At 47.5% G+C, this 16,382-nt stretch overlaps 4 protein-coding genes across 4 annotated transcripts; 2 read left to right on the plus strand and 2 right to left on the minus strand.

Annotated features, from left to right (window-relative positions):
- Positions 1-77: 77 nt before the first annotated feature.
- Positions 78-2,359, minus strand: PGRI_090570 (glycerol-3-phosphate dehydrogenase GUT2; the record flags this gene model as incomplete). The annotated part of the gene is made up of 4 exons (XM_040796770.1): positions 78-154; positions 209-1,537; positions 1,588-1,847; positions 1,929-2,359. The coding sequence occupies 4 exons, from the start codon at positions 2,357-2,359 to the stop codon at positions 78-80; spliced, it is 2,097 nt and encodes a 698-aa protein (XP_040650200.1).
- A 1,542-nt stretch (positions 2,360-3,901) lies between these two features.
- On the plus strand, positions 3,902-5,623 carry PGRI_090580 (cytochrome P450; the record flags this gene model as incomplete). The annotated part of the gene is made up of 4 exons (XM_040796771.1): positions 3,902-4,270; positions 4,330-5,087; positions 5,146-5,264; positions 5,316-5,623. The coding sequence occupies 4 exons, from the start codon at positions 3,902-3,904 to the stop codon at positions 5,621-5,623; spliced, it is 1,554 nt and encodes a 517-aa protein (XP_040650201.1).
- A 2,299-nt stretch (positions 5,624-7,922) lies between these two features.
- PGRI_090590 (shugoshin family protein) lies at positions 7,923-10,032 on the plus strand (the record flags this gene model as incomplete). The annotated part of the gene is made up of 4 exons (XM_040796772.1): positions 7,923-7,971; positions 8,045-8,456; positions 8,511-9,034; positions 9,095-10,032. 4 exons carry the CDS (start codon positions 7,923-7,925, stop codon positions 10,030-10,032), a joined length of 1,923 nt encoding a protein of 640 aa, XP_040650202.1.
- Positions 10,033-11,742: 1,710 nt separating this feature from the next.
- On the minus strand, positions 11,743-15,625 carry PGRI_090600 (exportin CRM1; the record flags this gene model as incomplete). The annotated part of the gene is made up of 10 exons (XM_040796773.1): positions 11,743-11,983; positions 12,042-12,213; positions 12,273-12,651; positions 12,756-12,985; positions 13,050-14,292; positions 14,380-15,092; positions 15,148-15,219; positions 15,290-15,362; positions 15,424-15,453; positions 15,560-15,625. 10 exons carry the CDS (start codon positions 15,623-15,625, stop codon positions 11,743-11,745), a joined length of 3,219 nt encoding a protein of 1,072 aa, XP_040650203.1.
- Between the last annotated feature and the right edge of the window lie 757 nt (positions 15,626-16,382).

Here is a 16,382-nt window from a genome sequence, read left to right on the forward strand (position 1 = left end):
ATTGAAAAAGAAAAGAGAAAGAAAAACAAGAAACGCTTCTATTTATACAAGCCCGCTCTATATATACCAAATATCATCTAGTTGAGCGTGACTTTTGCTGCAGGAGCAGGAGTAGTAGCACGCACATCACTCTCAATCATGTCCGCGGGGGGTTCTGCAAACGGTCAGCACTGTGGTTGAATTTTGTTACGAAGTCTCAAAAACATACCATTGCGAGAGAGTGTCGCACGCTCGGCGTCGTCAACCTGCTTAACACGGCCGCTCTGGACATCATTGCGCGAAAGGCCCATGAAGCTCTTAGGCAGACCCATGGACGAGAGGTAAGTCAATGACTCCTTCCACTCGAGATCCTTGCGGGCGGTGGACCACTTCAATTCCTCACCCATGGTGTCAATCACGGTGGGGAGGGATTCAAGGGCGGCCTCGGCGTTCAGGAAAGCCAGACGAGTGCGACGGGCAATCACATCAACGGCGGTCTGAGCATACTCGTGACGGACAGCGTAGCGGATCTCACCATCAACGAAGGGGTACATGGGGGAGATGCGGCAGCCGCGCACGGGGAAACGTTCATTCGTAGGGGAAGACAAGGCAGCGACCTGCCATGAGCGGTCACCATACGACTCAGTGAGGTGCTTGGCCACGTCGGTCTCGAGTCCAAAGTGCTGGATAAGGTTGATGAAGAGGGTCTTGGAGAAACCGTGGGCACCGATGAGGCGCACCTGGTGAGTCTGGCAGCTACCGTCGAGAACGGCACCGTCAGCAACCAGGCCACTTCCGCCCACACCACTGATGTCGGGAAGGGTAGTGAGCTGGCGGGGCTTCAGCTTGAACACGTCAATCGCCTCGTCGACTGCCTCCTCGGCCATCTGGCGGTAAGTAGTCCACTTACCACCGGCGCAAGTCAACAGACCCGACGGAGAGACGGTCACCAGGTGGTTGCGGACGAGAGCCTCCGAATTCTTCACCTTAGGATCGCGCACCAGGGGACGGATACCAGACCAGGCAGCAAGGACGTCGCTTCGGTCCACGGTGATATCGGGGGCGATATAGCCACGAATCTCAGAAAGAATCCAATTGATGTCCTTTTCAGTGGGCTGAGGTTGGGCCTCAATCTCACAGGGCTGGTCAGTGGTACCAGCGATGGTGTTACCTTGCCATGGCAGGAAGAAGATGACACGTCCATCCGATGTGGAAGGGTCGATTAAACCCATGTTTGAAGGGCTGAAGTAACCGGGCAGGATGATGTGAACACCAGCACTAGGGGCCACAATCTCCTTGACACTGGGCTCATCCATCTTGCGGATGGAATCACAGAAGGGACCAGTGGCGTTGATGATACCCTTAGCACGAATGTTGAACTCCTTGGCGACCTGGCCATCCTTCTCTGCGATGATGTCCTTGGCGCGCGCACCGCAAAGCTTGCCAGAAGCATCCTTGTTCAGTCCAGTGACCTCCAAGTGGTTCACGACAGTGGTACCGTAGAGTGCAGCAGTCATAGCGAGGGAAACGTTCATACGGGAGTCGTTGTGTGCACCATCTTGGTCGAAAATTAGCCCGAATCATTTCTTTGTAGGGTAATTTACTCACCATAGTACACCATTGCTCCAATGATGTTGTCGCGCTTCAACATGGGGAATGCGTCAATCGCCTTACTCTTGGTCAGGAAGTACGAGGTCTCAATGCCCTCGGAACCAGCCAGGAAGTCATAGGCCTTGGTGCCGGCCCAGAAATAGGGAGCCTGCCACCATTTCTGAACAGGCACCATGATTGGCAGCCATGATGACAAATGAGGAGCTGTGTTCAAGAAATACTTGCGCTCTCTGAGAGCCTCCTTGACCAGCGCATATCTGCAGTGCGATTGTTAGCATCGATGACTGGGTATGTGGTCATTTTGATCCAAAAGGGGGGGAGGGAAAGAAAAAACTGACTGGTTGTAGTCCAACTCCCAAAAGGCTTTTTCGAGGTAACGGACACCACCGTGTACTAGCTTTGTACTCTTACTACTGGTACCTGCGCTGAAATCATCTCTTTCCACCACCGCGACCTTTAAGCCTCGGGTGGCAGCATCTAGTGCGATACCAGCTCCAGTGGCTCCGGCACCAATGATAAGCAGATCATATTCCTCCTCATCCTCACTGCGCTTGAGGTCCTGGATCTGTTCGAGACGAGACTTGATTGATGGGAAACTGGGCGGAACCAGCTTGCCTTCACGGTAACCTGGTGGGGGAACGGCGGGGGCTTCGAGGCCCGGAATATTTCGCGGACGGTAAGAAATGTAGAGAACACCTGCTCCTGCAGCGGCAGCTGCGGATGTGTAGAGGAGAGGTCTCAAGAGCTTGCGTGAGTGCCGAGCGGCCATTATCTTGTTTCTGTATGTAATATGATTTAAATGTTTTCAACGGGAATTTATAGAAATATGTGCCAAAGGAGGGAGAGATAGAAGAAAAGATTGAAAAAGATTAGAGAAGTTGAGGGGAGAAGAATATCGGGGAGAGACGAAAGGCGGGAAGACCAGAAGCTATGGAAATTTCCCTTTTTCTTTTTTTTTTTTTTTTTCCTCCTCTCTTTTTAACTATAAAACTATCTATGAAAGGCAAGATTTGCGATAATTTCTCCAAGGTACCAGATACCTGATCGCTACACCTTCCACTACGAATGCAGGGGTGTCACGAGTACAGAGAGCTCTGCGTCATGGGTACAGAGCAGCTCATCATTGGACTTGGCAGTGGAGGCTTCCATGCGCCTCTTCTTTTCTCATCCATTAATTCACCCACCAATTGGCTTAAAGTGGGAACTTTTTATCCGGATCTCTACTCCGACACATGACGCGAAGAGATTTTTTAGCAAAATTCAAAACTCTTCTAGCTTATCTTGTGCATTCTGGAATATCGGGAAGCCGACACTGCATTCAGCCATTCCAGGCCGCGTTTTATCTCCGGGACCGCAGATCTACCTCAAAGGGTCTGGACTCGATCAATCTCTTCGTGGCCACCTGACTGAGAGCTCCATGAATATGGACCAGTCATAGATCGTCATATTGCCCCAGCCGGCCCAGGGGGGGGCCCGTTATGAACGCCTTGTTTGGATCTACTCCACTGAAATTGTTCAATTCCCCTTGTGCACACATTTCCTTGTGGCCCCACTAGTCCACTAGAGAGGATTCCGGTTTTGGTCAAGAATGTTATCATACCTACGGAGTACTTTACTGAATGAAATCTTTCATCTGTGGAAAATTTGCCGAATGAGGCTCTTCTTTCTAGAAGGTCATAAAACAAGTCATTGCGCAAGTGGATATGATCTTCACTAGCCCCCTTATCTAACAGTCTCGATATAGTATAAACAATTATATATGTACTACTCCGTACGTAGCTAGTTAAAAAGGGTTTTCTGATGCTCGGAAAGGGCTAAGATCTGACACAATACCTTAGATACATTCTAAGTTCATCATATAGGGGTAGATAATGTAAAGATAATACCCAACATCAAATCAATAACAGTACCAAATATTAATAGCTTGATAACATATATACATAACATACATGATCAATGCAAAGAGTACGGAGTATGAATTCCAACCTAAGAGCCCTGGCGACTGGGGGCGATGACTAAGCGGAATAATTCCGCAATGCGGAACAACCTCGGCTTGAGGATGTACATTGCATGTCTACCAGGTCTAGCAATGGCCTAGCAAAGACCTAGCAATACCTGGGGTAGTGTGGGGTAAAAAGGTATCAAGGGATCATCGCGGTTTGAATGACCTGGACAGCACGGAAATGTTCCATTCAGCAGACCCCTAGCCCTAGGGCTGTTCCTAACATACTTATATACCCCCTCAGCCATGATATGTTCATTAATGTTTGTGTATAGACTCCCACAAAAAGTCTATCCCATATCCAGCAATATGGCCATCGCCGCTGTCCTGACATCACTACAAGGCAGCGTGATTGAGTATCCCCACCGCTCCCTAGCCGCCGCAGCCCTCCTCGTCCCCATCCTCTATGTCATTCTTAATGAATTCATTCGACATTCTGCCCGTGTGAAGGGTATGAAGGGTCCACGTGGACTGCCTTTGATTGGTAATCTGGCGCAGATTCGCACAAATGCCGCGGAGCAGTATCGCCTCTGGTCGAAAAAGCACGGCCCCGTTTATCAGATCCAGCTTGGGAATATCCCCGTCGTCGTGGTCAACTCTGCTGCATCGGCCAAGGTGCTTTTCAGTCATAATGCGCAGGCGCTGAGCTCCAGACCCGAGACTTATACTTTTCACAGGGTAGGTTATCGGGTGGCTTATTCCTTTCTTTAACTGAAGCTAAAGATCAACTCGATTAGATTGTTTCCAATACCGCCGGAACGACTATCGGTACATCACCCTACAGTGAGTCCTTGAAGAGGCGCAGAAAGGGCGCCGCATCGGCCCTCAACCGCCCCTCTGTCGATACGTACGTATCTCACCTGGACGTCGAGTCAAAGGCCTTTGTGGAAGAGCTTCACAGATATGGAAACCACGGGAAGACGCCGGTCGACCCCATGCCCATGATCCAGCGTTTGAGCTTGAGTTTGGCATTGACTTTGAACTGGGGCGTGCGTATTGTGTCGCAGGAAGAGGACTTGTTTGATGAGATCACCGAGGTGGAAGATGAGATCAGTCGGTTCCGAAGCACTACTGGAAACCTGCAGGATTACATCCCTCTTCTACGGCTGAATCCGTTTAGCTCCAACTCGAAGAAAGCCGCCGAGATGAGAATCCGTCGCGATAAGTATCTCGGTGCGCTTAATAGTGACTTGGATGATCGCATGGCAAAGGGAACGCATAAGCCTTGTATCCAGGCTAATGTTATTCTGGATAAGGAGGCTAAACTAAATAGTGAGGAGCTGACGTCAATCAGCCTGACTATGCTTTCTGGTGGTCTTGATACTGTTACCACTTTGGTTGCATGGAGTCTGGGCTTGCTGGCTCAGCGTCCTGATATCCAAGATCGAGCGGCCAAGGCCATCCGGGAGATGTATGGTGAGGATGAGCCCATGTGCTCTTCTGACGATGACCAAAAGTGTGCGTATATTGCAGCCCTGGTCAGGGAATGTCTTCGGTACGTTCTGGTTTCACGGACGAGCTATGGATGCTGAGCTAAACCACAATGCCTTTAGTTTTTTCACTGTATTGCGATTGGCACTTCCTCGCACCTCGATCAAGGATATCACCTATGATGGAATTACCATTCCCAAGGGCACAGTGTTCTTCTTGAATGCCTGGGCATGTAATATGGGTAGGTGAATCCTGACCACCCAAACCATACAGCGCATCTGACCGTTCATAGATCCTGACGTGTGGACTGACCCGGATGAGTTCCGCCCCGAGCGCTGGTTTGAGCAGCCTGATGCGCCTCTTTTCACATACGGTATGGGCTACCGGATGTGCGCCGGTTCGCTACTGGCCAATCGAGAGCTCTATCTCGTCTTCATCCGCACCCTGAACAGCTTCCGCCTTGAACCACATGACAAAGCAGACTGCCACCCTCTTCGTGGTAACTCGGATCCGACTAGCTTGGTAGCTATTCCTCGAAAATATAAGGTCCGATTTGTACCGAAGAATGAAGAGGTTCTGTCAAAGGTTCTTGCTCAGTGAAGCTTGTTTGGCATCAACTTGGGCAGAAAGGGACTTCTGCACAGAGCCAAATGAGGTCGAGGGATTAAAGAATGGCTGCGGGGTATATGGCAGTCTTGTGCTTATTGTACTTCCATCTCAGATTGCTAGTTCCATACAGCTTGTGTCAAGTGGGGTAGTTCCTGGTATCTCCAGCATTCCCGATTGAATGACAGTGTACTCACAGGGAAACTAAATTGACACATTGAACATATCCAAGTTTACGAGATCTTAAATTTTCTGTTCAAAGGATGTAAATATTCAAAATTATCCAAAATTCCATTATAGGCAATCTGGTAGAATAACTAATTAGGTCCAGGGATCCAATGATCATGATCATGATATATATATAACAGCTGAGGGGGGTATAGATTCGTGAAAAAAAAAAAAAAAAAGACCAAGAAGAGAGTTGATCCACAAAAACCGAAAAGAAAATAGTTTATCTTCCAACGCCTGGTTCCCATATGCAAATTATCAGAAAAGCATGCCCTGTTCGAGCACAGATTTTGTCGAATTGAAATTATGTTGTAGTCATGCGCCGTTTCAGGTCACGGACTTGGTCGAAGCAAGATGCGTAATCACGCAATTCATCCTGCAACCGGTCGGCCGAGGAATTGGGTGTGTTACTCTTTAGTGAAGAGAGTGAGGTTTGAGATGAGGAGGCAGATAGGATTCGAGAGTCATTGACTTGGGCTTGGTTGATCTCAGACCAATGTGTAGATGCTGCGCTCGATCTTCGTGAGGTTCCGGATATCTCATCCAGCTCTGCTAGACGGCATGTTTGGGAGCAGTAGGGAGCGCCCAGGGTCTGACGATCACAGGCCAGGCAGAAGTCCAAGGACCATTCAGTTGACATAGTAAGAGAGAGAGAGAGAGAGAGAGAGAGAGAGTTCACAGATTAAGGAAAGTAATGGATAAATGGTGATATATAAGAAAAAAAAAGAGAAAGTCCTGATCTTATTAACGCATCATGCCACTAAAATATGTACAACGGCTATTGCGGGGAAAATATACGCAAAGAAGGGGAATTCTTGTGCTTCGGGCGCTTAAAATAAAAAAGAAAAGTTAGAAAGGTACTTTAATATAGGTACCTCATGAAGTATAATAATATGTAGTAGTACTTTCAATTTAAGTATTTCTGAATAACACTAAAATCTGCAGGAACCTCAAATTGGTAAGAATGTACCTGGTCTCATGATTTGTATTAACTATTAAATAAATAAATATATATATATATATATATATATATATATATATATATATATATATATATCCAATCATATTTTCAATTTCAATATGATCTTTATTTCTAGAATTAATTGGACTAAAAAGTCCTATTGGACCTCTCTATACCATGGTAGGTATTGGACCAATTTTGTAGCCTAATACACCCAGAACACCTGTTTCAGGTCGAAAGGGATAAGATACGTCATTTCACTCACGTGGTTCAGCTGGAATGCGAACCAACGTTGATGGCAGCTTCTCTTTATCTGACTTAGATTCATAGAGTCCGCCTGCCTTGCCTATTATATAATCAGTAAAAACTCCAAGGTTGGAAAAAGTATTACTTACTCGAGGCGAGAGTGATGGCCCTAAGAACATTATCCCAGTTGGAAAGTACACATGCAACAGCTAATTGACAATTAGCAAAGCCAAATCAAAGGGAGAGCGAGAGAGAGAGAGAGAGGGAGGACCAACCTTCGGTTCCATCTTTCAATGTGGAGATCTTATTATCCAAAGCTTGCATCTGAATTGCCAAGGTTCCACTTAGATCACGTAGTTGTCGCAAATTCTCTAGCTCGGCCTTTTTGGCTGCAATGCGAGCCGACAAGGCCGAAGATTGCTGTGATTGCGAACTAGGGCGCAATGATGATCCAGAAGCGCCTGGAAGCATTGAGGTTGGTCGTGCGGAGTAAGCCATTATGGAAAAGTTGTAAACACCCGTGGACAGCGAAGTAAAAATGCGATCTCTCAAACTTCCAAGGTTCCTACTTGATGTCGTCTGCCCAGGGGACAACTCTAGATGACTCATCAAAGTCTAAACCAAAAATGGACAAACATCAACAAGGGCTTGGCATTCGTTCGCTGTTTACTTTCTCTCTTTGTATCCCCTCTGTATCCCCTCAGGACTCAACACCTTCCCTCTCCCCCCTCAAAACACACGTTATTTCCTGGTGTGTGTGTGACCTGTGGACTCGATATTAAATTCAAGTTCATTTCTGCACACCAGGATTGTCTTCCAGTCCCATATTGCGCAGTGGTCGCTGCCCCAACCTACACCATGGCTCGGTTGAATGACTACCCAGCTCCTGCTGAATCCATTGATGCATGTAAGTTCGCAATCTATTACTATATTACAGTATTTGATTTAGCAATTGACGTGTATCTTTTGATTCTATCTAGTAAAACGACGATTTGTGCGACAAAACCGGGAGATCGCGAGAGTGAATTCATTGCAATCTCTTCGTATTCGCAGCCTAGAATCAGAAGTATCGCATCTGCTTTCAGAAAATGTGTCGCTTCGAAAACAGGTCATCAATCTCACCCAGGAAACCGAACGACTGGAAGCAGGGAAACTGCTACACAATGGAATCTACGATATAAAATCTAAGCTGGATGCCAAACTAGCCGAGTTGAGCAACTTGGCGGCTGATTTGGGTTCGTTACCCCGTAAGGTGGGAAAGCTTTGCGACCAACAGTTGGATCGACCAAAGCAAGCAGAGTCGAGACCTAGGACAGAAGACATGATTGGAGGCGAAGATGGAAGGCTTCCTGCCATTATCGAGGACAAATATTACCCTCGGCAGACTCTGGAGTAAGGATCTTTCGAAATTGTCGGGCCACTTTCAGGTGCTAACACCTTCATTAGGCCCCAAGAGCTTGACAGCTTGATTCATAGCGACCATAGCATTCTGGATTCTCCGCCACAGTTCAGCTTTATGCCGGAGGAAGGAGATGCACCCGAACATTCAAGTCCATCGCCAGAAACAACATTCAGGAGTCAAATTAACAATGATACGCCCGGAGAGCCGGAGCCATTACTTCCTCCCACTCTCGAGAGACGCAAGAAAAAGAAGTCGAGTTCGATTATTGCGCCTGAGATAAGCCCCGCGCCAACAGACCGCCAACCAATCCCACCCATTGATACCACCCAGCACGCAGCATCGGTTTCAACGAAGCGCAAATACATACCCGAAGACGATGACCGGTTCACGTCCAACCTGAATATCGACAATGATGAATTCCAATTCACCCGACCCAGCCACAGCCCCAAAACGCAAATGAACCCATTAGAAGATGCACAGCGAGACCAGTCGCCCACCAAAAGCGATGTTGGATTGACCAGAGGGTCAAAACCCCCTGTTCTGTCTATGAGGAAGGTTCTCGAACCAAGTATGTTCTACTATCTTTTAGTTTCATCCCTACAATCAATGTAGCTAACAACTGGAACAGAGAGTGCAAATTCCAATCTAGGCTCGCCCAAGAAGGCTCGCACGTCTTCGTACAAGGAGTCCAATCTTCTACAAAGGTCTACTAGGGGTGATGAGAATAAGAATTCGCCACAGAAAGTCAAGGATGTCGAGAAACTCGGCGGCAAGACCGTCAATCAAAAACCGCGTGTGGCCAGAATCGCCCCTTCAAACCAAGAAAAGCGCGTCAGCCGCCCTGCCCATCCCCAGCTGGAAGAGCCAGCCCCACGCCAGCCAGCGCTGTCCCCGCATCCGAATGCGATGAAGACGGAGGAAGAGTCTGCAATTCGGCCTTCCCGACGTCGTGGTGCTGTGGTTAGCTATGCAGAGCCCAACCTACGGGACAAGATGCGCCGCCCTACGAAGGAAATGATCGATGCTGTTGCACTTGGGTCACGAAGGTCTTCCAGTTTCCAGACAGGCCGGGAAAGTTTGGACGGAGGAGAGGGCGGCCACACCTCTCGTGGTAGACTCCCTGCTGATTTCACTCTTGCCACGCAGAGCTCGGATCTGTTCTCCCTGGATGGATCCTCGGAACAGCTCCTAGCAATGGTCTCCCGGAGAAAACGCAAGGTGTCGTCAACCCCAAAGGACGACAGTGATGCGGGGACCCCAAACTCTGACTTTAAAAATGACATCAAAAAAGAGATTGAGGACAGCCTCGCAGATATCTCTGCCCAAGTATCTCAAGAATCACTGAATTCGAGGCGTCAGACTAGACGTCACTCGTCAAATCCCAAAAGTACAACTGCAAGCATAGCACAATACGAGGTGGACCAGGCTGAACCACAATCCCCAATCGCCGATTCTCCGGAAGATGAAGGCTCATTTGGACCAGGACCAACCGGTTCTATAATGGACACCAGCCACGTCAGACGTGGTCAGCGCGTTGCTGCAAGGAGAAAAAGCATGATGGTATGATATCCGCTTTAGCGATTTCTCTATCATTCACCTATGTACAATCATTATCGACCAGACCAGGTTGCAGTTATGTTTCAGATACCCCCTCACTGCGATTCCGATCTTCTCAATACAAATTTCATTATCTTGTCTAATCAAATTGACATATTTCAAGTAGGCCAAGTAGCTATTTCAAGGACCATTCAACCGCGTCGAATGTAGCGCGCCGTAAATGAATTCGACATGCCCTTCTCTTGGGTCCTTGATCATGGCATAGTACGTACGCTTCCTGCACGCCACCGGATGGGGCGTCTCTGTCCCAGTGTCGTGCAATTGTCATACACACTGCGCATAGATATAGGCCTGTCACAATCACCCACCAATGGAGACGTAGAATATACGACGCCAATCGGGATGACTTGTACAGCCATAAATTAGGCTGAACCCAAGCATCGGGCTTTGCCCAGTTCCTGCCTCGTCGGTTTGTCTTGCATTGCCTCACACTCAGAACCCCCCAAGAAAACCAGATCAGGTACCCCGCGCATAGTGTTGGTTTTGGTTTTGATTTTGCTTCTTCGATGGCTTGGGCATCTTCTCGTATGCATTCGGACTCGGCTTCCTGCGCTTGCTTTTCGGCTTAGATCTGTGATTCTCGGAGCCACATCCTTCATCATGGTGGGAAGTGTGATGGCCGTGTGCTCCATTGTGTGAGTGTGTGTGGCGAGCCCGATTGACCCTGGCAGTGCTACGGTCGTCTTCGCTCTCACTATCGCTCTCCGATGAGCTGGATGAGGACTCCTCTGAGCTACTTTCTCCTACTGGCCGGGCTTTGTGGTAGATGCAGCATACTGGCGGCGGTCAGATTGTTGCTAATGCGGGCAATAATTCAGACAAGTAGAATAGATAGATTGAATGCATACCTTTTGAGCTTTTTCTGCCCATGCCTTCATTGTCTACAACATCTTCACTCCATCTGATTCGCCTGGAAGACGAGTTGTCTTCTCTGGTGTCAGTTGATGCTTCCTCTGCTCGCAATCTGAGGGTTGCGGGAATGCGGGCTGCTAAGGATTCTTGTGCGGTCTCTGTGGTGGTTTGAAATGGATTTGGAGTTGAGCGTGTTCGAGACATGGTGATATGGACTTAAGGTTAAATAATCCAAAGGATCAACGTTAGAAAGGATGAGACTATTTTTCTGATGATGCAATTGATAAGGATTCACCGCCTTTGGTCTCCCCACGATAGTTTTTCACTAAGGCTGATACTTTATAGGCTAAAACATTTAAGAGTCTAGATTTACTTGTCCATTTCCCACGTCTTTGAGATAAACCTTTTTTTTTTTTTGAATTTGACGTTAAAAGCCATCAAACAAGCTCACGCCTTAGATAGGCGAAATACACGTAGGATAAAATTGTGAAATCCGTTCCATGAAAAGAGCCCTTGATGCACCAACCTCGAAGAACCCGCTCAGCCAGGGAATGGGTCTATCTTGCATGTCCGATAGCCAACCAAGGAAAGGGGGGGGGGGGTGATAAAAAGAAAAGATAAAAGGATAAATTCACACACATCTTTCCAGAACAATCCTATGTTGCAGTATGGCTTCCCCATGATCTAGAGCTCGTAGAAGGACCAGCCGTCAAGGGCGTCATTCCGGGAGGTCAACCTTGATTCTTGCTCATGTCCAGGGGAACCAGTAGAGGTAGCAACAAACTCGGCGCGAAGTTCTTGGTCCAGTCATAGCTCATCCTCCTGATCCATCTCCGATGGCTTCAACAGGCCTCCGACCTTCATAGCTCGGTCACGCTCGGCGACCTGTGCATCGCGTACCGCCTGTTCCCGTTCTTCCGCATACAGCTCCGCGTTATCATCGGAGAACTCTTTCAGAGAAATCAAGAAATCACGAAGGTGAGTCTTGAACTTGTTCAGGTCATCCGTATATGCAAACAGTCCGAGAACAAACTGTTTGATTTGTGCCCTGGTGGACAAAATCAGTATGGTCTTGCATGGTTTCAGTTGACGGCGAGGAAGCTTACTCTTGAAGATTACTGAATGCATTCTTGAGCAGATTTGCAATGTGTTCCTGCAAGAAATCCTTGTTTGAAGTTCCAGCAGGTGCTTGGTCCGGGGAATAGATAGGCTCCTGGATCTTGCCAGATTCCACGAAGTAAAACATGCGCGACAAAAGCATGGCTTGGGATTTGAATCCTAAAAGATTACACGGTAAGTTCTTGTTTCATGTTGAAAATATCAAGGAAATTACTTACCAGCCTTATGATCACTATCCGTAAGGACAAAGAAGACGTCCTGAAGAATTGGAATGTAGAACTCGCGGAAGAAAATGCTCGAGGTTTGCTGGTCAGTTTCGGCCATGTTGTTCATCAGCTCCAGGCACATTGTGAGACCAGTGTTCTCGACCTCGCGGTTGTCATGCTTCGATGCCCACATGCATGAATCGATAACAAACTTGAACTGCGCAGCATCGAGCTTCAGAAGTGCCTGGAAGCAGTATAAATTGACAGCTTGAAGTAATTTGAAAAACTCGACCCGATGCTCAGGGTATTCGTGGAAGTCCTTGTTGATCATCTCAAGAGTGCAATTGAAAACGCTGTCCATGATGGCTGGAATCTTATCCTCCATTAAATTCTAATCAACTCGTTAGCAAGGTGCAAGTACGCAAGTGTGCCCAGGCCATAAGATAAACGGAAATTCTAGTCATCAAGCCAAACAAGCAGAGAGAAGGGGCTTACGTGAAGTTTGTGGATGATCGTGGTCATGGCATTCAAAACCTCGGCCTCGCGTGCATCGGGGACGTTGCGGGCATAATCAATGAGTACAGCCTCCATGAGCGGCGGTACCATGCTGGCATTGACCATCTCGAGGTCATCTGATTTGTCCACGTAGGTATCGATGAGTTTCAAAATTTCTTTCTTGATGGTCCGAAGTCCTCGGACCTTGGGGGTTTTCGGTGCAATAGCTCCTGCTTATGTGTCAGTCCGTTGTTTTTCCCTCAGGGTGCTCATCAACGATGAAGGACTAATTACCATCACTTGCAACAGCATCATTAATCAGCTGACTGGCAGCACGGTACATATTCAACATGTCATGATAGATCCGGCCAATCTGAGAATAGAAGTAGGTGCCAATCGAGGAGCAAGCCGCGACATTAGTCTTCATGATGTTTCCGACGATCTTGATGGTGTTAGCATCTTGGAGAATCGCTGGGTTTTGGTTTGCCTCGGCGATAATCTGATCCCAGGCGGTATTAGGGAGAGCCATCAAGTTCTCGGTCAAGCGGTCTTGGAGACCCTTTTGGCCTTGGGCTGAGATCATGTAGCCACAGGCTTCATAGAAAGTATGAATCTGTTGCGGGGAAAGGTCCATGGTGATCTTCCTCATATTTCGGACAATTTCTTCGATAAAAGGTTCACTTTCGCCGGGTTGGAGTGCCACGAAATGCCGTCTGCACTTGTTGGCGATCTTGATAAATGTATCGCAAGCCATGTCTTGGACACCTTCGTGTGTCTCGTGCATAAACTCGAAAAGCTTGTTGACGACCGTCTTCAGGAACTTCCAGTGAGCCTTCAAGAACCGGGGGTATTGTCCCACGATGTACATGATGTTACTCGCCACCACGGCTTTGTTGTCCTTTCCGCGCTTCTGCTCTGTGAGACCAAGGAGATCCTTGATTACGGTTACCAGGAAACGTTTCTCGGTTTCCTCGTTCATGGCCCCAGAGATAGAACCGATAGCCCAGCACAGCGTGTTACAGTTCACCCACGACCATTCAGTTCCATCAACTTGTTTGGCAAGTTTATCAATCATGATGGTCTCTGTATCGACCACATCAAGATGGGTCAGGTAGACCAAGCACTCGCGTATCGTCTTGTAAAGCTGGATGGTATCGCTCTCCTTAACGAACTCACGCACAATTTCACCCTCGTCGTTTTCAACAACCAAGACCTCTTCTGGGCGGACCATCTTTTCGATCATCACGGTACGAAGGTTTGTTAACACGGTCTCGTACTTGTGCTTGCGCAAGGGGTAGTTCGCTAGGGTAGTAGGATTAGGCGCGCCACCGTTCGCCAGCCCACTGACGCTCATGGATACCAGCGGGTTGATGTCCGTAATTGGGAGCTGCTGCATCTCTTCATAAAGTTCCTGTACCAGCCTTGTCCAGTAGTCCAAGCAAATCTTGAACACCTCTCGATCATCGATCTGGCTGATCCGAATCAGATAGAAATGTGCGTGCGTGAGGTAATCTTGGTTGGGCAACTTTTCGATGAGCTAGAGAAGAAAGCACAGAGTCAGCTAAACGCCAAAAAAAAGAAAGCAAGAAAAAGACGTTGACGTTGAAGAAAAGGAGGAGCATACATCCAGGTGAGCACTGAAAAAGCTAGAGAGGAACAAGGCCAAGTTTGATACAAATTCTTGGTCTCTTCCATTGCTCATAGCATATGTCTGCTTCAAGTCCAGGGAGAGGGGAATGACGTTGGAAACGGTGGTGAGGGTCTCGGTGAACATGTGCACCAATCGTTCGTCGTAATTGTAAGGAGAGCCAATTTGCAAGCCACCGATCTCAGTCAAACACTTTAAAGTGACATTTCGGAACTCCGGCTCTCCGAGGAATCGGGTGAGGAGAGTGTTGATGATGGGAGTTTCGAAAATGTAGCCCAACGGGATCCAGTTCAAAAACCGAAGGAGGGTTTCGAGAGTCGCTTTCACCAAGCTGGGCTGGTTCGCAGTGTTGAGAACCTCAGAGCACAATTGGAAGATTGAGGCAAATTCCGATGTCATGGAGGTCTTCAAGTTCCGTGCCTTGGCAGAGGTCATTTGATCTTGCGAAAAATCGAAGACTTCCTCCGACAAGAGACGGAGAATTGTCATGTTGTTTTCACAGATCGAAAGGCTGGCATGGCAAGAGGAAATGATCTCGTTGATGAATGTGGGCCAGTTGTGCGGCCATTCTTGCTTCAGAATGGAGACGAGCACGAGGTTAAGTTTGTTTAACAGGGGGCGCTCCGATTGGATTTTCTCTTCGGATTCGGAGTTCTCGAGAATGAATCTCACAATAAAATTGCGGATACCTAAGAACACTCTTAGTATGGGTGAGAGACAAAACTCGGTTATTGTAGTTCTTACCCTGGCATTGGTCTCTTGGTAGGACCTTCCACCGGGTCATAATCACATTGTCTAAGACTTGAAGAGCAATGTCTATTAAGGTCAGCAAGTCTTTTCTGAGCATTTAAAGGCACAGGGGGATTGCCAAAGACTCAAAACACACATTTGGTTTGGAGGTATGAAGCCTCTTGAAGGATGTTGCCCACGGTGACCCAGGCATCCGGATTTTGTTTGAACTGGAGAGAAGGAGTGATTAGCTTTCAGTTCATATAAGGTTCCGAAGGTTTGCGCGCTTACTTCTGTCAAAGTCTGCTGTGCTTGGTTTTGCTAGGTGTTATAGAATGTTAGTGTTGCCCCGGAGCTTTCACTGATGGATATGGAGGATCTAAAAATTCTCCAATCCAAGCAGAGTAGAGCAGACTGTTCAACTTACCACGGCACCTTTGCCTTCAAACAAAGCTCGGACTGTGTTGTCCAGCTCTTGTACCGAAATCGACATCCCGGCGAAGGCTGGCGATATCGCCTCTGATGACGGAATGGGGTTCAAGACACGAGAGTCCAAAGTGGGTATTGATGGGGAACCGCCTGGATATGATATGGGGTGCCAGGGCGGCTGCAGGGCAGTATCGAATAATCGAGGGGAATATGAGAAGCAAGTTATGATCGGTGGGGTAGAGATCCTTTGGAGGGGTGAGGGGTCAGCACGATGTCAGGACGAGAAATGATTGGACGGGGGGGTATTAAGGAGAGAGAGATGGGGGGTTGAGTCCAGGTCAAGACTTACCAGACTCTTGAAGACAAAAAAAAAGGAATGAAATTGGGGGTCAAAAAAAGGAAGCTATCGCAGACTCTGGCGGTGAGAGCGCGTTGAATGTTTGAACTTGATCTGGCTCTGCTTGATGTCTTAGTCAGCACAAGCTTTCTCTGGGGACATCTATTACCCACGAAATACGGAATACGGAGTACACAACTACACATTTATATTCCATTGGGTATCATTAATTATATATATGCCTTTTTTTTACTTTTCATAATTTATGATAGGTGTGAGAAACGTGATAGTGATAGTGATGGAATTGTCAGAGTTGGGCTGAATCAGCTACGAATAGTTCCAAAGTTCATATATAAATGTTGATAATATCTCAAGGTAATATTAATCCTTAGATAAAATAGAAGACGGAATATTATATATACTCTTTATTTAAATATATATGTATACTCCTGTACTTGATTAAAAGAAAAAGTCGTCTAAACTC

The sequence above is a fragment of the Penicillium griseofulvum genome, assembly GCF_001561935.1.
Source record: "Penicillium griseofulvum strain PG3 chromosome Unknown contig_12, whole genome shotgun sequence".
NCBI classification, from domain to species: Eukaryota; Fungi; Ascomycota; class Eurotiomycetes; order Eurotiales; family Aspergillaceae; genus Penicillium; species Penicillium griseofulvum.